This window comes from Osmerus eperlanus, chromosome 20 (genome assembly GCF_963692335.1).
Source record: "Osmerus eperlanus chromosome 20, fOsmEpe2.1, whole genome shotgun sequence".
NCBI classification, from domain to species: domain Eukaryota; kingdom Metazoa; phylum Chordata; class Actinopteri; order Osmeriformes; family Osmeridae; genus Osmerus; species Osmerus eperlanus.
In genome coordinates, this window is record NC_085037.1 from 13781850 (window position 1) to 13809005 (window position 27156).

At 49.8% G+C, this 27156-nt stretch overlaps 1 protein-coding gene and 1 long non-coding RNA gene across 3 annotated transcripts in view; one reads left to right on the forward strand and one right to left on the reverse strand.

Moving 5' to 3' along the window:
- Positions 1-27156, forward strand: part of pkhd1l1.1 (PKHD1 like 1, tandem duplicate 1) — a 34146-nt gene that overhangs the window by 757 nt on the left and 6233 nt on the right. The window contains exons 4-67 of the mRNA XM_062486698.1: positions 145-289; positions 490-598; positions 757-814; positions 977-1070; positions 1265-1318; positions 1482-1555; positions 1645-1687; positions 1798-1868; positions 1950-2060; positions 2398-2487; positions 3077-3342; positions 3421-3512; positions 3612-3771; positions 4012-4150; positions 4331-4474; positions 4578-4732; positions 4856-4966; positions 5168-5320; positions 5412-5536; positions 5640-5803; positions 6045-6214; positions 6581-6713; positions 6802-6956; positions 7243-7365; positions 7706-7811; positions 7922-8029; positions 8179-8343; positions 8925-9046; positions 9291-9423; positions 10033-10225; positions 10488-10630; positions 10951-11055; positions 11451-11639; positions 11886-12056; positions 13248-13465; positions 13644-14622; positions 15439-15687; positions 16064-16213; positions 16702-16876; positions 17190-17346; positions 17870-18026; positions 18121-18330; positions 18522-18651; positions 18739-18980; positions 19072-19208; positions 19291-20320; positions 20575-20766; positions 20884-21035; positions 21180-21339; positions 21540-21711; positions 21929-22017; positions 22125-22288; positions 23103-23232; positions 23377-23495; positions 23625-23754; positions 24325-24498; positions 24833-24936; positions 25287-25401; positions 25598-25719; positions 25961-26051; positions 26163-26311; positions 26438-26560; positions 26806-26914; positions 27000-27116. Of these exons, the coding sequence (XP_062342682.1) occupies positions 145-289; positions 490-598; positions 757-814; positions 977-1070; positions 1265-1318; positions 1482-1555; positions 1645-1687; positions 1798-1868; positions 1950-2060; positions 2398-2487; positions 3077-3342; positions 3421-3512; positions 3612-3771; positions 4012-4150; positions 4331-4474; positions 4578-4732; positions 4856-4966; positions 5168-5320; positions 5412-5536; positions 5640-5803; positions 6045-6214; positions 6581-6713; positions 6802-6956; positions 7243-7365; positions 7706-7811; positions 7922-8029; positions 8179-8343; positions 8925-9046; positions 9291-9423; positions 10033-10225; positions 10488-10630; positions 10951-11055; positions 11451-11639; positions 11886-12056; positions 13248-13465; positions 13644-14622; positions 15439-15687; positions 16064-16213; positions 16702-16876; positions 17190-17346; positions 17870-18026; positions 18121-18330; positions 18522-18651; positions 18739-18980; positions 19072-19208; positions 19291-20320; positions 20575-20766; positions 20884-21035; positions 21180-21339; positions 21540-21711; positions 21929-22017; positions 22125-22288; positions 23103-23232; positions 23377-23495; positions 23625-23754; positions 24325-24498; positions 24833-24936; positions 25287-25401; positions 25598-25719; positions 25961-26051; positions 26163-26311; positions 26438-26560; positions 26806-26914; positions 27000-27116 (10620 nt within the window). The remainder of the gene's footprint in view (positions 1-144; positions 290-489; positions 599-756; positions 815-976; positions 1071-1264; positions 1319-1481; positions 1556-1644; positions 1688-1797; positions 1869-1949; positions 2061-2397; positions 2488-3076; positions 3343-3420; positions 3513-3611; positions 3772-4011; positions 4151-4330; positions 4475-4577; positions 4733-4855; positions 4967-5167; positions 5321-5411; positions 5537-5639; positions 5804-6044; positions 6215-6580; positions 6714-6801; positions 6957-7242; positions 7366-7705; positions 7812-7921; positions 8030-8178; positions 8344-8924; positions 9047-9290; positions 9424-10032; positions 10226-10487; positions 10631-10950; positions 11056-11450; positions 11640-11885; positions 12057-13247; positions 13466-13643; positions 14623-15438; positions 15688-16063; positions 16214-16701; positions 16877-17189; positions 17347-17869; positions 18027-18120; positions 18331-18521; positions 18652-18738; positions 18981-19071; positions 19209-19290; positions 20321-20574; positions 20767-20883; positions 21036-21179; positions 21340-21539; positions 21712-21928; positions 22018-22124; positions 22289-23102; positions 23233-23376; positions 23496-23624; positions 23755-24324; positions 24499-24832; positions 24937-25286; positions 25402-25597; positions 25720-25960; positions 26052-26162; positions 26312-26437; positions 26561-26805; positions 26915-26999; positions 27117-27156) is intronic.
- LOC134040676 (uncharacterized) lies at positions 2156-6365 on the reverse strand. Of its 2 annotated transcripts, none has more exons than XR_009932903.1 (3): positions 6311-6365; positions 2441-2521; positions 2156-2178 (listed from the first exon to the last, which is right to left on the reverse strand). It is a non-coding gene; the product is annotated as an uncharacterized LOC134040676 (long non-coding RNA). The 2 variants fall into 2 exon arrangements; XR_009932902.1 differs by lacking the exon at positions 6311-6365 and adding an exon at positions 3126-3712.

The following is a 27156-nucleotide window of genomic DNA, read 5'->3' on the forward strand; positions in this document are numbered from 1 at the left end:
TTTCAATACTAATGGATTTCATATTATCTCGTATACATCTGTTGTCACAGGACAGTTAGAGTAAATCTTAACAAAAAATACTATCAAATGTGTCCAACACTTTGTTCCATATTATAAATACTATAATAAATATATTATCTTTAGGTTTTGCCCAGGAAAACCAGTTCCAACTCAATGCAGCAAATGACGACTTTGGCAACCATGTGACACTAGTGTCGGACACCCAATCTATCCCCTGTGATGTGGAAAGAGACTCAACCCATGGCAATCAAATAATGTGCTACACAAGGTACTTCTGTTATTGTTATCTGTTCAGTTATTGTTAATTTAGCAAATTTCCAGTTGACACCATGAGTGTTTATTTTACTTTGAGTTCACTCTCATGAGATAGAATAAACACTTCTAGTGTTAAATTAACAAAGAAAAATTAGCTGTGTGCACTGGGAAATGTCCTATGTATCCTGATCTTTGATCCGGACGCTGTCCCAGACCTATGCCAGTTGACCAGTATGTGGTGCACGTCAGCGTGGACGGGGTTCCTATACCAGACAGCCAGATATGTTGGGGCTACGCCAAACATCCCCGCTGCAGCTTATATGCAAGTTAAATCATTTATCTTCAGAAAAAAGTCACTATACTGGTTCATCTTGTAAATTAAGGTATACATTGGATAATAGTCCATATTGACCTCTTTATATATAGCCTAACAATCTAAATACGATTGTCATATTTTATAACTTAACCTGCCATTGACAGACCCGGTGGTATCGTACCCCTACGATCGACAAGGTGACCCCAGTCACCGGCATTCCAGGTACCGTTTCATTTCACATCCAGTTTTTCCCTTTGACAACTGTACTGTCTATTGTAACCTGTTATTATTTACATACATTTCCCTGTGGCCATGTTATACTATGATTTGTTTGTCATTTTTGGGATCTTCCTCATCTTGTGTGAAACGGTAATGTAACCATAGGAACCGTTGTTACGGTGAAAGGAAGGATTTACAGTGATGTGTATGGAAGCAACACAGCTGTGAGCTCTAACGGCCTGGATGTCAGATTCCTGAGGTAACTAACGTCTAGTTTGGACAGGAGATGAACTGGATAGGAATCTATATTTGATTTTTTTATTTATATTTTGGGGGGGGTCAAATTCACCCATTAAAACATGTTTAAATGAAGTATATTGCCGAATTGGTCCATTACTGTGAAAAATAAAACTTAATTGTATCATGTTTCTGTAACTTGATGATGCGTTGCAGAGCTTACATGGGTGGAATGCCTTGTGACCTTCTGATGCCCAACTCAGACACACTGTGAGTAGAACTGGATTGTTCATCATTTACATTTAGCAGATGTTTCTATCCAAAGCGATGAACAAATAGTAAATTCAGAAAGTACAGTAGGATAATGGGGTGTGATTCTTAATTGATATCCTTTGTAAAATGATAAATTATTTCTCTATATTGTTGTCTCTAGATATGGCCTGACTCTGGACTCTGAGACGAGTCAAAATGGATACATGAGCTGCAAAGTTACAGGAACCTACGTTGGTATGAGTAGTTTTATTATGTACAGTTTGTAAATAACTAATAATTATGATTCAGTCATCCAAATTGAATGTAATGCTAACTTTTTTCAGGGCATCATAATCTGAGTTACATTCTGGACAGTGACTATGGGAGGTAAGTAAGTACAGGGACCTTCCTGTATACATAGAGGAGCTCATCTTCCTGTATATGTAGAGGAGCTCATCATGAAGACTCCTCGTTCTGACAGTATTGTACTCTTTCAGGAGTTTACCACCTAAAGCACTCTACACGGTTTCAGCTTCGAACAAGCTTTCCATGTTTCAAACCTATGCAGGTAGGAAACAAGCCGAGCTTGCAATCTTATTTCATAACAATCGAATATTCAGATGTAAAGTTTGAACTGTTTGTTTTCCAGAGGTGACAGGGGTCTTCCCCTCCAAGGGCAGCTTGCTGGGAGGAACTCTAGTCACCGTCAGTGGACGATTCTTCGACCAAACTGATCAAGCAGCCTCCGTCCTGATAGGAGGTAACTGCCTGTTACTGTAATAGCAGCACCGGATTGATCTAATGAGATTGTGTAATAATATAGAGGCCAAGTAGCTCTACACTTGTGGAGTTCAGTCAATCTGGGTGAGGGTTAGGTCCTGTGGACGAATATAATTCAATGGGCATTGAGCTGCAAAGCCTCAAACAAATATGAATCATCAGGAATGTATAGTAAATAACAACACAATGAACGTACATCATTACATACATAGTGTTGCACCATGTTTGTGAAGAAAAGTGATAATGACTGTTTTGTAATCATGATGTAATGAGGTCACTTTAATGTGTAATCGGTTTATTTGTGTTATGAAATAAAGGCAGGCCTTGTGATATCCAGAGTGTGTCTGATGAAAGAATCACCTGCAGAACTCCAGCCCAGTCCCAGAGCAACAGCACCGTCTTCCCTGGTGAGAAAGATTTCAAGCCTCGCCGTCAGACTTCCTGTAAACACAAACGTGTTAGTCCTGTTTAGTTTCATTGTTTTGTATTGGTATGGCTTTATCGGTGCTGTTGAAAGACACATTATAGGCATTTGATGTTGTTATAACAAACCTCCAACAGGCTGAACATTAAACATTATGTCATAAAACCTTTTATCTGGTCGATTCAACACCAACTATCTACAGTTACAGGACTGTGTGGGGCTGTGGTTATGTGTCTGTCAGCAGAAGTATGCGTGACAACTGATTGTGAAAACAAAAGGAATGTCAACACTAAAGGAGATTGTGAACGAATCCTGTAACTCGAATCCTGTAACTCGAGTCCCGTAACTCTAAATTTAGACTGTTAAGATTCATCACAAAAGAATCCAATGATACTGTCTACACATTCACCAACAGCCAATCTGAATGTGGATATATTTCAGATTTTAAGTTGTAAGAATGGCAATTTTCTTCAGTATGGGATTTCCCTTTCTCATCATTTCATGAGAAATTTCTCATCATTTCTCATCAGAATACTGAAACGACTGGCTTGGTTGCATTTTTTATTCTCCAGGTAGCAGAGGTTTGAAGTTCGAGGTATGGAATAACAGCAAACCTAATACCTTGGCGGATGTGTTGGCCTACGATGGGAACATGACAGGGTACTGGCAGGGATGGGCAGACTCCATGCCCCACGTCCTGCCGCAGGAGCTGGAGTACTTTGTGGAGAGACTCAGAGGGTTCTTCGTGCCGACAGACACCAATGACTACACCTTCTACATCAGGGGAGACGACCGCTGTGAGCTCTACTTCAGTCTGACCGGGGACCCCAAAGATAAGGTACGACAGACACAGCAGTCCAACTGTCCCTGCTTCACATGTCAGACTGGTGATTTCACTTCATGACTTCATTCTCAGGTCAAGATTGCGTACAACAATCGTTACAGTCCCACCTACTCAAACGACGGCACGCAGAAGTCTGATCTCTTGGCCCTGGAGAAGGGGAAAGCGTAAGTCAATCCCTTCTTGCCCTCCAGAAAAAGATGCCAGTTGTTCATTGTTGGATATTTTGTATACCTGATCTCCCTGATAACCTCATCTGTCCGCAGGTACTACATTGAAATGCTGACACAGGAGTGGACTTACGGGAACTTCATCGATGTGGGTTTCTTCCAGGGAAAAGCTTCCTTCACAGCGGACCAGACTGATGATGCAGTCAGCGAGTTGCAGACCATCATAGCACAATATGACGTGTATGCTGAGAAGCAGGTAGACTACCTGACTGACTGACTGACTGGCTGGCTGACTGGCTGACAGGCGTGACTGGCTGATTGACGGCTTGAACCATTGCTGAAATTATTTTTGAACTTGATTGTGAATTGTGATTTTAATCTTCTTATATTACAAGATAAGATGCTTGTTGCACAGCATCTTATCTTTGTATTTCCATTTCAACACACTCACTGTCGTTCCATCTCAGCAATGTGTTCTTTCATGTCGGTTGTTCAGATGGTGAACTTGAAGAACTGGTCCACCAACGCTGTGCCCGTCAGAGAGGTCCAGAGAGTGACCCTCAACAGCAGCTGTGTCGAGTGGAACCTCTGTGGAAACACGTTCTACAGTCTGGCTTACGGAGCCCACAAGACCTGTGAGAACACCTCAGCATTACATCTCTCTTCTGCTTCTGTCCGTCTGTCTGTCTGGCAACTGTCTCTCTGGCACCTGTCTAGACGTCTGGCACCTGTGCTCCTAAAGAAGTTCAGGCTTTACGTACATAGTTTCAGAGTTGTCTGTTTGTCTGACCTCTGTGTGTGTGTGTTTGTGTCAGGGCCGATCTCTGTGAGTGCCTCTGCGGTCGTGATAGAGCTGGCTTTGAACGCTCTCTGGACCCTCCAACCTGACACGGTCACGGTGACTCCCCTGTCCAACACTTATGGCTCGGACTTCACAGTCACCTTCAACTCAGACAGGGGTAAGACAAACACGTCTTAAAAGTGGATGATACTTTCTTTTTAGTTAAAACTTTCAGTTTGCGAAAAAAAAAAATGCTGGTAGTAATTTCTGAACGTGTTCAGGTGACTTTGAACTGCTGCGCTACGAAGTGATGGGAAGTGACGTGAATGTGACGGTCAGGGAGGTGACCAGGGGCAGAGGCAGCATGCAGACCTTCACCCTGCTCTGGGGCGGCGTCCCATCCCGGCCCATCCCCTACAACGCCTCCGCCAGCAAGGTCTGCCCTCACAACACACAGGGGAAACACCATGGCCTTTTCCTCAAGTGATTAAGGGATTTGTACATTGTAATGTTTGTACTTTATTCACATGTTTTCTACTGTACTATGTTGTTTGAACAGGTCCAGGAAGCGCTGAATGTCTTGGTGAGCTCTGAGTGCCCCGGTGAGATTCTGACCACGGAGAACAACGAGCTGAAATACTTCAGAGACTTCGAAGGGGATCGCTCTCAGGTTAGTTGGATAGACTGGGTGAAGGGATTCATCAGTTTGGTAAGAGATGTTTACAATAAATACAATTTCAGGTGAATTAATTTAGTTGGTGAATTTGACTTTTTCCATCTGCATTTGACTTAATTATATACAAATGTGAATTGAACAATTATCACAGATCACAGTTTTTCAGACCTTTTTCTGACTGTTAAAACCCCGCAGTACAATGGAGATGAGAGAGGAACTCCAGTTAACACCGCTGAGGCCTTCTGCGGTCTCTGGTCTCTGAAGAACCCTGAGATCCTGTTCATGGACGACTTCCCCATGCAGTCCAAGGGCACCTATGGGCCTATCCCTCTGCAGCTGTTTCAAATTGTGAGGACTCAACCAACATTTAATCACTGATGCTGAAGGTTTCAAGAAATTCATGAATAATAAATAAGGTGTCTCTCATTTTGTTTCACAGCTATGCTTTGCGTACAAAGGACAATTAAAAAATCATATTGGAATCAAGTTGTCTTACCGCAACCCTCAGGGGAAAATTTTAGTAGAGATGACGAAAATGGCAGTTACTTTCAACCAAGGCCAAGAGTAAGTAACTATAAAGTAAAAATAAATATATATATATAGTACGATATACTTTATGGACTTCCACTGATTACTAACTGACAGTTGTCTGTCTGTTTCTCTACAGATGGAGTTACAAATGTGTAGATCTGTTTTCTGCTGTACAGACAAGCTTTGTTGGAGGAGCCTACAATCTTCTGCACCTCTATTTGTACAAAACAACATCTGGCGAGGATTTCTACGTGGACGCTATTTCCCTCGGAAGAAGGGCCACCATAATTAATGAAAATGGTACACCGATTTATCTGATCATCATCTCATTTATCTGTCTATATTATTGTGTTTTATAAATAAAGAAAAGCCACAATTTGGGGGATTTTTACTACAGCAGAAATTGAATGCATGTTACACATGCAGGCCAGTTCACATTGCCCAAACACCGTGTCTTTTGGAGGTTGTTGGGGCAGTGTGAACTGGCCTTTAGAAGCAGCCAGCGGACCCAGAGACTGACGGCTCCTGTTTTCCCCCTCAGAGCTGGTCTGGAAGAGAAGACCTGCAGCCCTCGGACGCACGGGACGCTTCTTTGAGGACATCTCCGTGATCCGCAAGTTCCCAGAACCCTCTGTGGTCAGCTACGAGATCACAGCCACACCCCTGGACTGCGCCTTCGACTTCCCACTGTTCCAGATCGGTTTCTTACAAGTGAGTGAACACAATTCATCAACACATTCCTGTTTCAAAACCATTCAAAGAGGTATATGGAGCGTCAGAGAGAGGCATAGATCTATCGGCATGTACCTGTGCTGTGATGGACTGGTTGCTGTGACACACTGGGAAGCCAGGTGAAGGAAGATCACCACACAGTATATTTCAAAGTGTTAATTTAAACCCCTGGAGAAATGTCCCAGCTCTGCCTCTACCAGTCCTCCAACCTTCTCTAAGTTTGATGTTGGGTATCAAGACAGATCACTGCTTCTACATGATCGTGAAGGCTTTTAAACCCTGTGGAAGACAATTGCCCTCTTGTGTAGCAGGCGTCTGTCTAACAGTTTGTTCTGCCTTCCTCAGATGACCGACAGCTCATATGACCTGTCTCAGTACACGGAGGACACAGCCACCGCCACCGTCAGCCTCGTGAAGAAGGCCACCCCTCCTCTATCTGGGACCTTTGACGTGGAGATCTACGGGAGTCGGGTCGAAGGTAAAACTGCACGATTGGGCTCGTCCTCTCATCCGTCGTTTGGTTCTCCTGTGGAACGCTGTGTAGATGGTGAGTGTGTGCTCCGCAGGGCTGGCTGTGAACGTGAGCGCGGAGGACCTGCAGTACGCTCTGCAGGGGGTCCCAGGCATGGGCAAGGTCTCGGTGACAGGCCTTGGAGACTGCAAGCTCCGAAAATGGAGGGTCAACTGGCTCACCAACCCTGGACAGCAACCCCTTCTTCAGGTGGGACACCTGCACCAAGTCACCCTCATCTGAGATCTGCACAGTTACAGAAGAGTTAGAGTTAGAGTTAGTGTTAGAATTAGGGTTAGTGTTAGGATCTCACCACCCTAGATTTACCTTTCTAGTTTTAAGTTGTTATTATAATTTTCTTCCCTTCCAAAATCTGCCTTTCTGCTGATAATGAAGACCGTCATCAAATCGCACCCTCTGCTTGATCAGTAAACTGAGGCTGAGAATGTCACTGTTGTTTCAAGTTTAACATCTAGCCCTGACTGCCCAATTACAGATCAACTCCCTGTCTGTTACCGGGTCCAATCCAATAATATGGGTTAACAAGAACCGCAATGGAGGTCTGTTCAAGCAAAGCATCAGTGGAGACTTTCTGCGTGTGTGGGAAACCAAACCACAGGTCAGTTCGTGTCACCATCCACATTAAACAGCTGATTTGAACTTTGAATAAACCTGTAAGCCTGATTTACCTAGGCCTGCTGGATGCAAATTAATAACTAACAACATGACCCATTAATGTCTGTTGAGGTGAGTGATGAATGCACAATATAGATCACATGGTGTCTGTGGTGTTGTTCTCACTGTAACCCTTGTTGGCCCATGCATGTCTAGCTGGTGGATTTAGTCCCAGAGGTTTGCATATGTATGTTTGTATTTAGTATTTTGCATTTTATTGAATCTCTACCTAGGTTGACCGTTTTATACTTGGATCTTTGATTTTTTTTTAAAAATCTTTTCAGGTGGAGGTTCAGATCAACGGCATCCCATCAAAGTGTTCTGGTGACTGCAGTTACACCTGGACGGAGGCCCAGACCCCAGTCATCACTGGAATCAGTCCATCTCAAGGTGCTTTTGAAACAGCTCTAGGGAACGTAGCTCCTCTGCAGTTGTTTTACTGAGCTGAGGAGCTAAACGCTGTTAGCCGAGGAGCTAAACGGTGGATGTATTTGTTTCAGGATCAGACGGTCTGGGCACCCTGCTGACCATCACAGGGATCGGCTTCAGCTCTGAAAATGCCACTGTTTGGGTGGGAAGTGAAAGATGCAATGTTGAACAAGTTACAGGTAAGGAACATGATGGTAATGTGGTTTAAGGTTATTGAATAATGAAAATTATTTGAGGTCAAGTATCACAGAAACAGAATAGAAACTGCAGTGAATTTCCTTTGAATGCCTTAAAATATGTTTTTTTTTCTTTTCTAATGTGGTTTCAGTCAGCGCACAGGTGTGCAGAGTGGGCGTGGCCAGGGCAGGTACCTACCCTGTCTCTGTCACCTTCCCATCTCTGGGTGAAGCCCGTTACCAAGACGACAACCAGCTCAACTTCACCTACCTGCTCGTGGTGTCCTCCTTCAGCCCTCTCTCTGGCAGCACGGCAGGTAAACAAGCTCCCACAGGAAGTCACGCACACTTTCCCTTCCTGTCTCCTCCAGTCTGAACACCCCCCCCCCCCCCCCCCCGCTAGCTCTCTGGGTAAGAGCCCGTTCGAATCCGACTGAGGCAATTTTCTGAACACCTCCCTCCCTCCCTCCCTCCCTCCCTCTCTCTCTCTCTCTCTCTCTCTCTCTCTCTCTCTCTCTCTCTCTCTCTCTCTCTCGCTCTCTCGCTCTCTCGCTCTCTCGCTCTCCCTACCTCCCTCCCTCCCTGCCTCCCTCTCTCTCTCTCTCTCTCTCTCTCTCCCTCCCTCCCTCCCTCCCTCCCTCCCTCCCTCCCTCCCTCCCTCCCTCCCTCTCTCTCTCTCTCTCTCTCTCTCTCTCTCTCTCTCTCTCTCTCTCTCTCTCTCTCTCTCTCTCTCTCTCTCTCCCTCCCTCCCTCCCTCCCTCCCTCCCTCCCTCTCCCTGCCTTCCCCTTTCTCTCTAACTGTTCTATCAATAATAAAAGATGAAAAAAGTCCAAAAGAATATATTACTAAAACACAGACACCCTCCTTGTTTCCACCATGTGTGTTCCCTCCGTGCAGGAGGAACCCTCCTCACGGTTAGAGGGTTTGGGTTCGGCCTCGACACCACGGTGACGGTCGGCAACGCCAGTTGTGATCTGGTCTCTGCCAGCGCCAGTGAGCTGACATGCAGAACATCTGCAGTGAGTCAAACACACTGCTCCTGTCTTCATTCATGAAATACACATTCATCTCATTATGGATATGGAATATTATATATTTTTTTCTGTCTGTCTGTTTGAATTTTTGTTATCGTTTTTTAGTTAGCAGACTTTTTCATCCCAACTTACTAACACAGTTTTGGATGTCTAGGAGTCAAGGAACAGTGTGTATTTACGAGCCGCATCACAAAGTGTTTAGATGTAAGTGTTGGTGTTTGTGCTGCAGGGCCCTGCAGGGCCGGGCTCGGTCGCGGTGTGGACTGGTAACATGAGTGCAACGGCAGATACCATGTTCACCTACGATGAAGGCCTCACTCCTCTCATCACTGGCCTCAGTCCTCTCTCCACAGCAGTGATCGGTGAGCTGGCTTTTTCTGCTTCAGTCCTCTAAACAGCTGTGATCTTCTCTCTTGGTTATTTGGAAAATGTGCTTTATTTTGTCAATATTATGACTCTCAAACAATCCTTAATTGTTTTGATTCTTGCGTCCATAAAGCATGAAACAGTGACCTTTCTTTTTCTACATACAGAAATAGCTATCTAAACTTCTTGCTGGCATTTGTAATTATATTTTATGAACAAATGCCAAAGGAGATTAACTAAGTATGTTTTAAAAATGTGCAGCACAAACGTTTCCTCTGTCATGTCAGTTAGTTTGCCATTGTCAAAGAATAAAGACATTAAAGATTATAGGACTTTTAAAGGTAATTTCGTTTTGAAAACTAACCAGGGAAATTATAGGTTTCTATCTGGTACGGATCATTGCCTTTGTTCTGTTTGTTCTCTCACATGTTCATGTGACACAATGTGGACGTGCCGGTTCTCTTGCTGTTGCCATGACAGTCAAGTACCACAGCACACACAAACAGTTAGACTAACGTCTGTAGCATCATTCCCTGTTGTCATGCAAACCAGATTGTGATTGAGTGAGCTGACGTGTTGAAACCCTCTTCCTGTTTGTCGTTAAGGACGCAGAGTTCTCACTATCCTGGGCAGCAACTTCGGCAGCCTGACCAATGGCAGTGCAGTATTTGTGGGTCAGGAAGTGTGTGTCCTTCTGCAGTGGACGTCCAGCAACATCACTTGCCTCCTCCCCGACCTCCCGCCTGCTCGCCATCATGTGGACGTGCGAGTGGGGAACTACGGCTACCCCAAAACCAGGTGCAACCTCCAGATCAGCACGTGTCTCCCTAATGAGAGTTACACGGTCAAATACATTTCATCTTTTAACCTGGAGATACAAACTTAAGGAATGCCCATGTAGCTCACCGGCTAAGTCTGTGTAGCATGCAGGCTGAGGCCCTACTGCAGGACACAGGGTTTGAATCCGGATTGGGATTCCAAATTGTCCGCTAAAGCATTAAAAAGAGGTTAACCCTAACGCTGTTCAGCTGTGTGTGAAGACATGTTCTGTGTCGTCCAGCGCTGGTGTGAACGTCAGCGTGGAGTATCTCCTGGAGGTGACCAGCGTGTCCCCCAGGGTGGGCTCTCTGTTTGGAGCCACCAGGCTGACCATCTCTGGCTCGGGCTTCACCTCCAACGTCTCAGACCACCGCGTCTTCGTGGGTAAGAGAAGGATCAGGGCGGGCGTGTACCATGCAGGCTGAGGCCTTACCGGAGCCACCGCCGTTAGAATCCCACTGCGTGTCTTTCTTTCTCTCTCTCTCTTTCCCTACCTTTCCTGTCACTCTTCACTTTTATCTATTAAAACATGAAGAATGCCAAAACATATATATATATATATAAAAAGGGTTCTGACTAACACATCTGATCAGTAGTTACGAAGGTACTGTTCTGCTCAGTACTGATATAGTCAACACATAATGCATAAGGGAATCCTTCAAATAAGTGTTATTGTGGTGTAACATGGCGTCCTCTGTCCACAGGGGATGTTGGGTGTGATGTAAGAGTCGCCTCGGAGAGCGTGCTGGAGTGTGTCATGGAGACGAGGGAAGCGACCCACACCGTGACCAACCAGGGCTCCCACCCTGGTAGGCTAACAGCTCTCATTGTTCACATGTCAAACTGGAGTACCCTGCCAGGTAAAGCAGGGAACAGTGTGGTTACTCTGACGCGCTCTGGGTGAGCAGGTGAGCTGTCACACGCGTGACAGTGCTGTGTTTAAGATGTCTGAGCCTCTGAGATCAGCAAGAAACACTTCTGTATTTATGGGCTTTTTTCTTTGACGTTCCCCCGGCCTGCTGTAAAGGAAGGTATTCCAATGATTTCCACCCACTGACTCCATGTGTTTGTGTGTCTGTCTGTTTGTCTGTCTGTCTGTTTTTCTCTGTTCATGTGTCTGCCTGCCTGCCTGCCTGCCTGCCTGCCTGCCTGCCTGCCTGTCTGTCTGTCTGTCTGTCTGTCCATGTTCCCCTGTCTCTTTCAGACTGGGGTCTGGGCTATGCCTGGAGTCCTGCTGCGGTGACTGCCACAGTTGGCGACACGGTGGTGTGGCGCTGGGAGGCCCCAGCCTTCCTCCAGAACGTTGGCTTCAGGGTGTTTAGCGTGGCCAGCCCCAGCAGCACCCTCCCTGACGGGGCCTCCTTCGTCAACGGGGACACCAAGACCTCCAGAGGTAGGGGCTTCCCCTCCTGCACACCAGACAAAGACACATGTCACTATGTGTCAGACCAGGTCCTCCCGCCCTGTCCAGAGCGCACATATCATGTTGCATATCGTTGCAACACGGCACTCGAAAGCTACATAACTAGTTCCTCTGGTGTCATGTGATAGACAGGGACATTTTACATGCACTCGCATGTAAACCCTGTGGAATGCAGCCTTACTATGTGACATGTCCCTCGTCTCACTCTGTCCTCAGGTGTCTTCAGTTATCGCTTCACTGTTCCTGGCATGTACTACTACAGCAGCGGCCTCATCGACGAGGCCCAGAGCAGGTTCCTGCAGGGGGTGGTGAGAGTCAGAGCCCTGGAGGACAGTACCAGCAGGCTGTCTGTCAGTGTGGGAGGAATACAGGCCAGGCACATCCCAGGTAGCTGTGTGTGTGTGTGTGTGTGTGTGGGAGAGAGGTGGCAGGGTGTGTGTGTGTGTGTGTGTGTGTGTGTGTGTGTGTGTGTGTGTGTGTGTGTGTGTGTGTGTGTGTGGGAGAGAGGGGGCAGGGTGTGTGTGTGTGTGTGTGTGTGTGTGTGTGTGTGTGGGAGAGAGGGGGCAGGGTGTGTGTGTGGGGGGGGAGGGGGCAGTGTGTGTGTGTGTGTGGGGGGGAGAGAGGGGGCAGGGTGTGTGTGTGTGTGTGGGAGAGAGGGGGCAGGGTGTGTGTGTGTGTGTGTGTGTGTGTGTGTGTGTGTGTGTGTGTGTGTGTGTGTGGAGAGAGGGGGCAGGGTGTGTGTGTGTGTGTGTGTGTGGGAGAGAGGGGGCAGGGTGTGTGTGTGTGTGTGTGTGTGTGTGGGAGAGAGGGGGCAGGGTGTGTGTGTGGGGGGGGAGGGGGCAGTGTGTGTGTGTGTGTGGGGGGGAGAGAGGGGGCAGGGTGTGTGTGTGTGTGTGGGAGAGAGGGGGCAGGGTGTGTGTGTGTGTGTGTGTGTGGGAGAGAGGGGGCAGGGTGTGTGTGTGTGTGTGTGTGTGTGTGGGAGAGAGGGGGCAGGGTGTGTGTGTGGGGGGGGAGGGGGCAGTGTGTGTGTGGGGGGGAGAGAGGGGGCAGGGTGTGTGTGTGTGTGTGGGAGAGAGGGGGCAGGGTGTGTGTGTGTGGGAGAGAGGGGGCAGGGTGTGTGTGTGTGTGTGGGAGAGAGGGGGCAGGGTGTGTGTGTGTGGGAGAGAGGGGGCAGGGTGTGTGTGTGTGTGTGTGGGAGAGAGGGGGCAGGGTGTGTGTGTGTGTGTGTGGGGGGGGGAGAGAGGGGGCAGGGTGTGTGTGTGTGGGGGGGAGAGAGGGGGCAGGGTGTGTGTGTGTGGGGGGGAGAGAGGGGGCAGGGTGTGTGTGTGTGGGGGGGAGAGAGGGGGCAGGGTGTGTGTGTGTGGGGGGGAGAGAGGGGGCAGGGTGTGTGTGTGTGGGGGGGAGAGAGGGGGCAGGGTGTGTGTGTGTGTGTGTGTGGGGGGGAGAGAGGGGGCAGGGTGTGTGTGTGTGGGGGGGAGAGAGGGGCACGGCGTTCTGTCTTACTTGTAATTGTATTAGAAATGTTCTAGGTAGGCTCCAACTCCACAAACAGGTTGTCACAGTAACTGTCTCCTTCAGTCATAGTTTCCAACAAAACCAACAAGCTGGGAGCCAGTTGTGTGGCCCTGCAGCCAGCGTACTGCAGCCAGCCACAGAAGGAGTCCAACTGGACCTCCTTCAGCCTGTTGGCCTGTGCCTCTCCAGTGGTGCTGTCCATCTCCCCTGACAGAGGCTCCGCCCACCAGCCCATCAGCATCCAGGGCACAGGCTTCAGCGACACGGCCTGCGCCCACCAGGTGAGCTGCTGGGGGAACTCCCTGGCTCTCTTCCTGAGAGCTGGTCTCTCCTGCTCCTCCTGAGAGCTGGTCTCTCCTGCTCAGACAGTTGGTCTTTTGTAATTTATAGTAAACTCTGTATATGAAATATAAACAAACGTGTATTAAAGGGTTAAAAACATTCCCATATTTCCTGCAGGTGACAGTTGGAGGTGTCCCCTGTGTGGTGACCAGCAGCAGCCAATCAGAGGTCAGCTGCAGCCTGGCGCCAGACAGCGGCCTGGCTGTGGGCGTGGCCCATCCCGTGTCTCTCCGGGTCAACAACCTGGGCTCTGCCATGGTGGCGGTGCGGAGCGAGTACGGCCGGCGCTTCGTGGTGCTGCCGGTGGTGGACGGGGTCCAGCCCTCGGTGGGCAGCCCGACCGGGCGCACGCGGCTGCTGATCCAGGGCTCCGGGTTCTCCGCTGGCCTCGTCACCGTGGCCAACGCCCCCTGCTCCGTCGTGTCGCTCAGCTACACCCACATCGTCTGCGACACCTCCCCGGCGCCGCCCGGCAACGGGGTCGCCCGCATCCTGGTTGGCATGACGATCCCCAGCTCCTGCTCCTCCGACTGCTCTTTCCTGTACTCCTCCTCCGTCACGCCCTCCGTCACCGGCGTCTCCCCGTCAAACGTCACCGGGAACTTCACCGTGGTAACCGTCTCCGGGGCCGGCTTCGGCAGCGACGTGGGCGACGTGGTGGTATTTGCCGGCGATGTGGAGCTGCGCGTCACGGCTGTCCTCAACACAACCGTCACCCTGGAGGTGAGGGCTCTGCCCGCCGGAGTGCACCCCCTCAGGGTGGTGGTGAGGAGCAGAGGGCTGGCGGCAGGGGCAGCCAACCTGACCAGCCTGGCCCTGGCCGCTCTCAGCCCCGCGGCCGGCAGCACGCTGGGAGGGACCCCCCTGCTGCTCCGTGGGAACGGCTTCCTGCCCGGCAACACCACGGTGTGGGTGGGCGGGGCGGCGTGTGGGATCCAGGCGGTGACTCCAGACACGGTGCTCTGCCTGACCCCGGCCCACAGCCCTGGACAGGTGACAGTGTTGGTGCAGGTGCTGTCAGAGACCTACCCCGCCCTCTCTTACTCCTACTCTGCAGCCCACACTCCTGTCATCACCTCCGTCAGCCCCTCCTCAGGTGAGGAATGTCCTCTGACAGGGGCAGTTATGTCACCAGCTGTGGTACCTTGCTCACCTGTTCTCCTGTTCCTCCTCCTGCCTCACTGTCCTGATGTTCTCCTGTTCCTCCTCCTGCCTCACTGTCCTGATGTTCTCCTGTTCCTCCTCCTGCCTCACTGTCCTGATGTTCTCCTGTTCCTCCTCCTGCCTCACTGTCCTGATGTTCTCCTGTTCCTCCTCCTGCCTCACTGTCCTGATGTTCTCCTGTTCCTCCTCCTGCCTCACTGTCCTGATGTTCTCCTGTTCCTCCTCCTGCCTCACTGTCCTGATGTTCTCCTGTTCCTCCTCCTGCCTCACTGTCCTGATGTTCTCCTGTTCCTCCTCCTGCCTCACTGTCCTGATGTTCTCCTGTTCCTCCTCCTGCCTCACTGTCCTGATGTTGTCCTGTTCCTCCTCCTGCCTCACTGTCCTGATGTTGTCCTGTTCCTCCTCCTGCCTCACTGTCCTGATGTTCTCCTGTTCCTCCTCCTGCCTCACTGTCCTGATGTTCTCCTGTTCCTCCTCCTGCCTCACTGTCCTGATGTTCTCCTGTTCCTCCTCCTGCCTCACTGTCCTGATGTTCTCCTGTTCCTCCTCCTGCCTCACTGTCCTGATGTTCTCCTGTTCCTCCTCCTGCCTCACTGTCCTGATGTTCTCCTGTTCCTCCTCCTGCCTCACTGTCCTGATGTTCTCCTGTTCCTCCTCCTGCCTCACTGTCCTGATGTTGTCCTGTTCCTCCTCCTGCCTCACTGTCCTGATGTTGTCCTGTTCCTCTTCATGCTTCACTGTCCCACAGGTCTCGGTGGCACCGTCGTCACCATCAATGGGACAGGGTTTGGCTCCGCCTCCCAGCAGGTGGCCGTCAGCATGAACGGTGTTCCGTGTGTGGTGTCGGTCGTCTCCGACTCCCAGGTGCAGTGCACCGCGGGGGAGAACCCGGGGGGGGCCTACCCGGTCAGGATGCAGCACGGGGTCAAAGGTTACGCCCAGTCGACGTCCATCTTCACCTACAGGCTGCAGCTCTCTGGAGTCCAGCCCAGCCAGGGTGAGTCCAGCAGGCCTGTCTCCTGACTACGGCTCACGTCTGGGTCACACTGTCGCGTGTTTTCACAGATCGTGTGTGTCTTTGTCAGTGACTTCCACATGTATGAGCAAGTTAGATTCTGTACATTTTCAAAATGTCCGCTGGGGCATATGTGGAAATACGGATGTAAAAGATGACCAATCAGAACACGGATGTTTCTTTTTTTAAATCTTACCCCAGTAATCACTTATAGCGAAGGAAGAAGTCTAATTAGTATTCTGCCGGTCAAACTTACATTTGCAGTGGACGTTAGAAGCACAAGGTCCATCATGAAGTGTAACCTCAGAGATGTGAGTGCTGTACAGGTGTGTGATGTGTCTGTCCTGTGTCTGAGCAGGCAGCTTCGGGGGAAGGGCCGTGCTGGCTGTCCTGGGCTCCGGTTTCGACCCCCGGACCTCGCGGGTGCATGTCTGCGGACAAGCGTGCGAGGTCCACAGAAACCAGTCGTCCTCCACCAGACTCTACTGTGACGCCCCAGACAACAACGGTAAGGCCTTCAACCTATCAGAAACCAGACATCTCAGCCTATCAGAAACCAGACATCTCAGCCTATCAGAAACCAGACATCTCAGCCTATCAGAAACCAGACACCTTGATCACGAATCATGCTGCATGTGGGTAGACATGTTTAGAGGAGGACTGTTGTACATGTTTGGTCAACACAATAGAGTAGATCTGATGAATGTGTGTGCAATCGTAATGATCTAGATGTTTCCCTTTCCCAAACATCTCTTGTCTTACTAAGCTGAAACGCTGCTCTTGAAGTGTTCCGTACAGAATGTTTTCATGATTACAGGACTCTGACGACAGACTATTCACACATGAAAGATAATGTCACGGATGACTTTAGCGTGACGGTAGCTGGCATCTAAGGCATCTAGTCTTAATGTGTTTGTCGTGTGTGTGTGTGTGTGTGTGCCTGATTGTGTGTGTGTGTGTGTGTGCCTGATTGTGTGTGTGTGTGTGTGTGCGCAGGTACCCTGGCGGAGCTGGGCTGCACGGTGACAGTGATGAACCCGTCAGGCTCGGTGAACATGTCTGATGGCTTCACCTACAAAACCCTGCTGACTCCGGTGATCACTGCCGTGTCACCCCGGAGGGGCGGCACTGCCGGGGGCACCAGCCTCACCATCACCGGCTCGGGCTTCAGGTGACCATGCATGCATGCTGCTTCTGCTGGTTGTACCACGGGGTGAAGGGTTTATACCGGGGGTGTATGTTTCAGCATAATAACACATTTTGAACTTTAAGAAAATTACAGGTACATCCAAAAAGATGTTCCACCCACATTTGAAAACCAACCTACACCCTGATATATACCCAAATGGAGTGCACAGAATCTAATTTAAATTTATTAAATGAGAGATTAGTGCATTTTCATCATGTTTGTTTCATTAGTTCCTACACAACTGAAAGTATACTTAAAATGTAAAGATGTTGTATATTTGTGTGTGTGTGTGCAGCTCTAACAGCAGTGAGACCCGCGTGACCATCGCTGGCTCTGTGTGTGACGTCCAGTCAGCCAACGAGACTCACATCGTCTGTGTGACTAACGCTCAGAGTCGCTCCCAGCAGACCAGCGTCCGGGTCAGCATCGGAGACAGAGGCATCGCCAAGATGGTGAGAGAGAGACAGAGGGAAAGATATATATAAATATAAAGAGAGAGAGATAAACAGACATAGAGAGCAGAGATGGGAAGTAGCAAAGTACAAATACTTCAAATACTTTGTTACTGTACTTAAGTAGTTCTTTCTGGTATCAATACTTCACTATTCATTTTTCTGACTTTTTACTTTCACTCCTTACATTTTTTACACAAATATCTGTACTTTCTCCTTCTTACATTTTCAAGCCAGGCTCGTTACTTTAGTTTTAATCTGTATTTGGTGGCATTATCTATATTATTTCTTGTCATTGCGCGCCTTAAAATTTTTTTTTATCATGCACAAAAAAGTACAAAAAAACCTCTTCTCCCTGACCCGTCTCCTGCACGCTCGTGTCTCCGTGTCGTCTCGTGTCATCCTGTCTCCGTGTCGTCGTGTCTCCGTGTCGTCTCGTGTCATCCTGTCTCCGTGTCGTCGTGTCTCCGTGTCGTCTCGTGTCATCCTGTCCCCCTGTCGTCGTGTCTCTGTGTTGTTCCAGGAAGCTGCCGGCTTCTTCTACATCGACGTGTGGTCTTCCAGGTTCACCTGGGGCGGCCTGTCGCCCCCGGAGACAGGAACCTTCGCTGTCATTACCAAGGGACAGACCATCCTGCTGGACACCAGCACTCCAGTGCTGAAGATGCTGCTCATCCAGGGTGAGCGCCTTCACCCGGCTGGTGCTGCCGACACTCTGGAATCGTCCCCTCGCCAGGAAGCTGTGTGTCTGACCTTTTATCTAACGTTTTCCAGGTGGCACCCTGGTGTTTGACGAGGCTGATATCGAGCTGCAGGCTGAGAACATCCTGATCACTGATGGTGGAGCTCTGCAGATCGGCCAGGAGGGGGCGCCGTTCCAGCACAGGGCCATCATCACCTTGCATGGAAACCTACGCTCCCCTGAGCTGCCTGTGTACGGGACCAAGACCCTGGCCGTCAGAGAGGGGGTGCTGGACCTGCATGGTACTCTCTCTCTCTCTCTCTCTCTCACACACACACACACACTCTCACACACACTCTCTCATACACACACATTCTCCCCCTTTTTGACTAAAGATTGTTAAAATGTTCGTTTAAATGTATCATTACTGACTTGTTCCTTGTTTAAATATTGTTAAATTGATTGTTTGAATATATAAAACTGGTTTCAATAGGCATTCCAGTTCCTGTTCCCTGGACCCACCTGTCTCAGACGGCCTCTAATGGCTCTGTCACCCTGTCCCTGATGCTGGCTGTCACCTGGAAGGCAGGAGGCGAGATAGTCATCGCCTCCACAGGACACAGGTACAGAACAGGGTTAGGAACCCCAACCCTAAAATCCGCTCCAAAAGCATTTGAAGCATTTGTGAACCCCTGAGTGTGTTTGTCCAGGCACAGCCAGAAAGAGAACGAGGTGAGGAGGATCGCCGGTGTGTCTGCAGACGGACGCACGCTGACCCTCACGGAGCCCCTGAGCTACACCCATCTGGGGGTGGCCGTCACCTTGCCCGACGGCACGCTGTTCCAGGCCAGGGCGGAGGTGGGCCTGCTCACCAGGAACATCCTGGTCCGTGGCTCCGGCAACTCAGAGTGGAGCGACCAGGTCAAGGCCTGTCCCAGTGGCTTCAACACAGGTACCCTCCACGTCCTGCACGATGCAGCTGTTTACACCCTGGGAGAGAGGCTGCTGGGAGGCCTCATGTCTGGACGTGTGTGTTTGCGTAGGGGAGTTCGCCACCCAGACCTGCTTCCAGGGTCGCTTTGGGGAGGAAGTGGGGAGCGACCAGTTTGGAGGATGCATCATGTTCCACGCGCCCAGACCCAACGAGAACCTGGCCATGGGGAGACTGGAATATGTTGAGGTAACCTGGAGTGAGACCAGTGACATTATGAGTTTCTCTAGAAGGTTTCTCTCTAATCATGTTGTTTTCCACGTTGCTGCAGCTGTTCAACGCAGGCCAGGCCTTCAGATTGGGCCGCTACCCCATCCACTGGCACCTGATGGGAGACGTCAACTACAAGTCCTACGTGAGAGGCTGTGCCATCCACCAGACCTACAACCGGGCTGTCACCATCCACAACACACACAACCTGATGGTGGAGAGGAACGTCATCTATGACATCATGGGCGGGGCCTTCTTCATCGAGGACGGCATCGAGACCGGGAACGTGCTGCAGTACAACCTGGCGGTGTTTGTGAAGCAGAGCACCAGCCTGCTGAACGACGACGTCACGCCCGCCGCCTACTGGGTCACCAACCCCAACAACACCATCCGGCACAACGCTGCTGCTGGCGGGACACACTTCGGCTTCTGGTACCGCATGCACGATCACCCGGACGGCCCCTCCTACGACCCCAACATCTGCCAGAAGAATGTTCCCCTGGGGGAGTTCTCCAACAACACGGTGCACTCGCAGGGCTGGTTCGGACTCTGGATCTTCCAGGACTACTTCCCCATGGCCAAGGGCAGCTGCAATTCCAGGGTCCCCGAGCCCGCCGTGTTCCGTACCCTGACCACCTGGAACTGTGAGAAGGGCGCCGAGTGGGTGAACGTGGGTGCCGTGCAGTTCTCAAACTTCCTCATGGTCAACAACGAGAAGGCCGGTATCGAAGCCAAGCGTCTCTTCCCAAACAAGGTGCGAGGCTTCGGGGAGGCCGGGGGGGCGCTGGTGTCCAACTGCACCATCGTGGGCCACCTGGACGAGCTGGGACTGGGGAAGGGGTATTGCTCCCGGCGGGGGGTCCTCCTGCCGTTTGACGATGGCATGAGTGTCCTCTCGACCAGCTTTGTGAACTTTGACCGGAGCTCCTGCGCGGCCATCGGGGTGACGACTGTGGACGGGACCTGCGTGGACCGCTGCGGAGGCTGGAGCGCCCGCTTCAGGGGGGTTCGCTACTTCAACTCCCCCAACAAGGCCGGCTTCAGATGGGAACATGAGGTGCAGCTGGTGGACAGTGACGGCTCCCTGACAGGTGCTCACTCCCTCCGTTCACATCTTGTTTGTCTTTTGTGGTTTAATTGTCACGTTCCAACTCTCTGCATATGAATAATCATTCGTATTGATTCATCGTTTTACGTCAAAACGTGTATATTCTGATTGTGCCACTTGTTGGTTTTAGTCAAACGTTTCTTCAGTGCTGGTCACAGCCCACAGACCAGTTTCATGATACTGAACACCTTCCTTCCTCCCTAAACCCCCTCCGTCCTCGCTCCCCCCCCCCCTCAGGAAACGTTGACTACAAGGTGGTTCCCATGAGTCCCCTGCTGGACATGGCTCACTGCACCCAGAGGGCAGAGTGGAGCGTGGGGTTCCCCGGAGCTGTGTGCGACAACACAGTGAACTTCCATCGTCTGGCCTTCAACAACCCCACACCCAGCTCCCTGCAAGCCAAGGATGTCATACTGACCAACTCTCATGGTGAGAACAGCTTTGCGAGGCCTTCCTTGGTGTCGTGTCTCCTTGTGAAACACAGTTGGTTTGTTTCAGACTGTGTGAAACCTCAGTGAGAGATAAGATGATGTGTCTCCCTCTCAGGCACCAGCGTGGTTCCATACCTGAAGAAGAGAATGACCCACAAGCTGGGCTGGATGGCCTTGCTGCCCTCTACCCAAAGCTACAACTGGTACTTTCGGGACATGGACCAGCTTACCAATATCACATACAATGCCATGTTCTATGGCTTTAAGGTACAGTAATTGTTCATTTGCATTATTGATGCTTCAATTTAACAAGACCAACTGTTTCGTAGATCTAGATAAAGGCTTGAATCCTTAACAAAGGATCCAAATATTGTACCTGCTTACAAACTTGTTTCACCCTCTTCGTCACAGCAAGGGGACTATGTGATAGTGAACCACAACCTGACCCAGAGTCCAGACCACTTCTTCATCGTAGACGCCAGGAACGGCTCAGCAGGGCCGCTGACGTACAGCGACAACGAGAACGGGGACTGGCACTTCGACAACACCTCCAACAACCTCTACTACCTGGGTCAGACACACACTCTTTACACTCACGCCTTACACTCACGCCTTACACACCATGGTAGTATAGCCCCCTGCACCCTCAGATCTGTGATCCTGTTGTGAGCGATGAACCTGTCCTTCCTGTGTTTGCTGACAGTGTCTGACCCCGTCCTTCCTGTGTTTGCTGACAGTGTCTGACCCCATCCTTCCTGTGTTTGCTGACAGTGTCTGGGAAGAGGAGTGAACGCAGGCGTCGGACCAGCGTCGACCCGGACGCCAGAGACGTCGGCGTGAACCTTCAGATCCAGCGCTGCTTCTTCCCTCAGTGTGTCCAGCCTGCTCCGCCGCCCCCTGCCACCCTCAGCCCCACGCCCTACCGCAGACCTGCAGACTTCCTGTACGGAGCTTCCTGTTCACTATTTAATCAACAACACATTTACTAATTCTAGCCACTAGGCTCCCCATCTTAAAATATATTTCTTTACATTACAGTACATTTCATTCAAAAATAATATTACTATTGGCATTCTTTAAACTAGTGAAAAAGTCTAGACCCAAGTCTAGGCTGTGTGCTGTGGGATGAGCACACTCAGTGGATTTGCTTGTCTTTTCAGTCTCTGGTCCAATGAGTCCTTTTGGCTTTCGTCAGAAGAAAACCTCTTCTCTGTACCAACCAGGGGCGCTAACGTTGTCATTCCCCCAGGTAACGCCGATCAGGAAGGACGTATCATGTTGGTGTGTTAGCGTTTTATAGCGTCTGAAATTAATGACAAAACAAACAGAATCAGCTGGTTTCATTGTTGTCCACAGGGATCTGGATGGTTCTGGACAGCAGTGCTCCTCCCTTCAACAATCTGACCGTGATGGGAGTCCTGGAGATCCCAGACACACTGGCCAACATCACTGGTGTGCCGGCCGGCAATGTGTCCGAGTACAGGACTGTGGTGTTGGACGCCACCTACATCTCCATCCAGGTCTGTTGTTATTCACAAAGCAATTAGTTTCAATTAGAGCCCGACCGATAAAGCCAATACCGATATGAATATTTAGTGATTTAAAAATCCGATATTCCAATGTATCGGCCGATATATATTTTTACAAAAATCCCAAAACACTAACAAAACATAAACAGATTTCCCTAACTAGTTATTTGTAGTTATTTATGAGCCCTCACTAAAATAATATGATAATGCAGTTTAAAAATAAACTTGTTTGTTTTATTGTCACAACAGAACAGAGGAACATATCCATATATTCATGTTCTGATAAATAAAATTAAGATATGAAACTTAAAGTGCTTTGAACAGGGACGTTGTAGAGTGCCCTCTGTTGGACAAACTATGCAATGCCAACACTCATAACATGGTTGAAGGGTGTTTTGTCAGTTTTTATTCATTTAATATTCATTTATCGGTATATATTTATATATATGTTTTTTTTTTTTACTTCAATATTGTCTTTATATGATATCTGACTGTAAGACTATCTTATGGTCATATATATACTTGAATTTTTGTTCACTTTTGTTCTTGCAACAAAAAAAAACGAACATTCATTTATCTGCCATTATAAATGCCGATACCGATAAATGCCTAATATCGGACGATAATATCGGCCCACCGATAAATTGGTCAGGCTCTAGTTTCAATGGATATGAAGCTTCATGAGGTACATAAATGTTATGTAGACAGTCATATAGACACAACCCTTATATCAGATGCATGGATGAAAATAAGAAGCAGTTCTGAGGTGTGATTATGAACTAAGAGTTGTGTTGTCGTGTTGCAGGGTGGGAGGTTTATAGCAGGGTGGTATAACGAGCCTTTCAGAGGAAGTCTGCACATCAACCTGAGGGGGAACCACAGCACCCCTGACTGGCCACTCCCCAACGGACCCAACCAAGGATCAAAGGTTTTGGGTAAGGTTTTGGGTTCTGGGTCCTGGGTTAAGTTCTGAGTTCTAGGTTCTGGCTCAGGTTCTGGGTAAGGTTCTGGGTTAGGTTCTAGGTTCTAGGTTCTGGGTAAGGTTCTTGGTTAGTCACTTCCTGTGTGCTTTGTGGCAGGTGTGTTTGGTAACCTGGATCTGTACGGTATGCCTCCCACTGTGTACCACACCAAGCTGAACATCACTGCCGGGGCAGGCTCCAACACTCTCACCCTGGACCAGCCTGTGGACTGGAAGGTTGGAGGATCTCATATCACTTTTATTTCTATACTAAATGTTTTTGTCATTTGTTTGTTTGTTAAAAATATTCAGGGATGGAGTTTTTTTTTTTTTACATGAATTTGTACTTGTCTGTTTTCTGCGTAGGTCGGGGACGAGATTGTCATTTCCACCACGAGCTATGATGCCAGGCAGACAGAGACACACCATGTCATGTCTGTTTCAGAGGACAGACAGACCCTGACTCTCAACCAGTCTCTGGCACACACTCACATCGGTCAGTTCATCTTACCAGGCCACACCTCTCCTAGCACAGCCATGTGTCTCCTAGCATAGCCACGTGTCTCCTAGCATAGCCACGTGTCTCCTAGCATAGCCATGTGTCTCCTAGCACAGCCATGTGTCTCCTAGCATAACCATGTGTCTCCTAGCATAGCCATGTGTCTCCTAGCACAGCCATGTGTCTCCTAGCACAGCCATGTGTCTCCTAGCATAGCCATGTGTCTCCTAGCACAGCCATGTGTCTCCTAGCACAGCCATGTGTCTCCTAGCATAGCCATGTGTCTCCTAGCACAGCCATGTGTCTCCTAGCACAGCCATGTGTCTCCTAGCATAGCCATGTGTCTCCTAGCATAGCCATGTGTCTCCTAGCACAGCCATGTGTCTCCTAGCATAGCCATGTGTCTCCTAGCACAGCCATGTGTCTCCTAGCATAGCCATGTGTCTCCTAGCACATCCATGTGTCTCCTAGCATAGCCATGTGTCTCCTAGCACAGCCATGTGTCTCCTAGCATAGCCATGTGTCTCCTAGCATAGCCCCTGACGTTAGCATGTGTGTGGTCCCCAGCGGAGATGCACAGCGTGGCTGGCTCGTCTCACAGCTACAGGCTGGCAGCAGACGTGGGGCTGCTCAGCAGGAACATCAGGATCACAGGGCAGGACTACGCACAGATGTTCCAGGAGTCGTTTGGAGCCAGAGTGCTGGTGGGAACCTTCTCCTCAAAGGGGATCGAGTACAAAGGTAGAAAAGCACCTGCAGCGTCCGAGACACTAACAACCTGACGTGACGTATTTATCTAGTGATTTATACAGCCCAGGGGGATTTGAACGTGTGATATTCTGACCTGCAGTCAAATGCTCCAACCACGAGCTTTTGTAGATACTGATGTTTGGTCCGTTCACCAATCTGGTACGCGGAGGGGAGGTAATGTCTTGGTATCTGCAGGTCCAGCAGGTGCAGATTCAAATCCCTCTTGTACTGCACTTTGCTCTGGATGAAAGCGTCTGCTAAGTGAATATGGTATTATTATGCTGTTCTTCCATCACTGAGCTCCAGCTGTTGTCTTCCTGTTAAGGCAAGGCCCAGATCAGGAACGTGGAGTTCTACCACACCGGCCAGGAGGGCTGGACTGACTACTCGGATCCTCGCTACTCTCTGACCTTCCTCAACCTGAGAGAGGTTGGCCCTGCTCTGTCACTTACCCACAGCTGAGAACACGCTCACTGACTGGACCTTAGCATTGTCAAGAATAGCACATTTAAGTGCTAAAATACTAGTTTGCTCATGCTTAAAACATGTAACTTGGACTTCCTGTGCAGAAAGACAAATACTGATAATACTAATGATGTGTTGTACTAGAAACAAGCCCAACTACATTTAAAACTTAAAAACAAGATGATCAATCTCCATTAGATGTACGGTTTTGGCAGTGCACACACTGTGGGCATTTAAACACAAAATGATATCCAAGCACTTGTATGTGGTCTTGTCGATCGAAAAATGACAAAGTAACTTGTTTTCTCCTTCAGGAGTCGTACGTCCAGGGCTGCTCCTTCCATCACGGCTTCTCTCCCGCCATCGGGGTGTTTGGGACCGTCTGGATGAACATCGACGACAATGTTGTGTACCACACTGTTGGACAAGGTAGCTCTTTCTCTCTCTGCTCACCCTTCTGACATCACACTCTGCGTTGAAGGAAAAAAAACTAGGTTTAGGGTTTTCGGATCGGCTATACATGCTGATCTGTGGGCATGTGTGAAGTCCTCTGTGGAGAGGGCTCTAGGAACAGTGTGTGATGGGATGTAGCTGGGTGTTTTGAGAGCTCACTGTATCTCCACAGGTATCAGGGTGGTGGGCAGCGAGGCGGCGCTGCGCAGGAACCTGGTGACCCTGACCCTGTGGCCAGGCTCCTACCAGGGCCGACAGGAGCCTTTCAACTACGAGTGGAACGCTGCCATCGAGGTAGGAGTGCTCGTCAACAGACACAGTTAAAGACAGACAGAAAAGCAGGGAGAGAAAGTGGAAGACATGCAGGGAATGAGCGGGGCCGGATTGGAAGCCGGGCCCTGCAGTAAGGCCTGAGCCTGTGTGGAACACGCTCTGCTCTGTGAGCCACCAGGGCACCCCCAGTGGTAGAGCCTTTGACTGTAGATCTATAGGTTAAAATACCCCTAAGTATCTCTCTTTGTCCATTCACTGCCAGGTGAACGAGGGATTCAACGTGGTGTTGCAGGACAACATTGTTGCAGGCTACGAAAGAGTTGGGTACCGCATCGATGGAGAGCCATGCCCAGGTACAGCACATACAGGACCCTGATCGTCCTGACAACGTAACATAAACTCACAGGCTGTGTGACCGTGTCAGTTATCTCCCTGACTGTGTGTGATGCTGTTGTCCTGTGCAGGATGGTGGAACCCCATGGAGATGTGGCGTGGTAATGAGGCTCATGGAGGTCTGTACGGCGTCTACCTGAACCAGGACGGGCTGGCTGGCTGCTCTCTCATCCAGGGTTTCAATATCTGGCGGAGCTACGACAACGCAATCTACTACCAGGTAGGCCTTCACCCCGGACACCTGGGAGTGTTTACAGTGTTGAAACAGCGAACCGTACCAACCCTGTGCATGGATCATGTGGTATCATGTTCCTGGACCTGACTTGTGTTTGTGTTGAGTCTGCAGGTGTCGATGAGTGTGGTGGTAGCTAATGTGACACTGGTGGACAACGGGGTGGGAATCATCTCCTTCATCTTCACTCCGCCCTCGCTCTCCCACATGTACTCAAACAAGACTGTGCACATCCAGGTGAGAGGCTGGTCTGCTGCCGAGCTTCTCTCTGGCTCGTGCCTGTGCCTGTGTGCCTGTGCTGTTTGTTATGGATGTCAGAGTGGGTTAGGGTTAGGGTTAGGGTTAGAGTGGACTGCTCTATCATCCCTACTCTCCTAGATCCTGGAAATATGTTCTACTGTGTCAATCTCAGATATACTGCATCAGAAGCCTCAGGTGAGATGACAGGAGCGCTGTTCTAACTGTGGTCCCTTCTCTCCTAGGATGCTGTGATCGTGGGGAGTAGCCCCAACTTCAACTGCTCCGATGGGGTGCCGGCCAACGACTTCAACATCCAGAACAGCGAGGAGCACAGGGCTCCTCGACCTCAAGGTGCAGTCTCACCCCTCACCTCAGGGGGGGACAGAGATCCACCCTGTTCATTCAGTTAACCTCATTGTTCCCTTGTGTTGTATAGGAGGCAGGGCTGGGATCTGCTGGCCGACCTTTGAATCTGCACACAACGAGGGCCCAAGGATGTCCCTCCAGGGTCTGACGAGCTACAATGCCATCAGTGGCCTGATGACTGTGACCGGTCAGTTCTGTTCTCTGTTCTGAACTTCTGCTTTAAGATG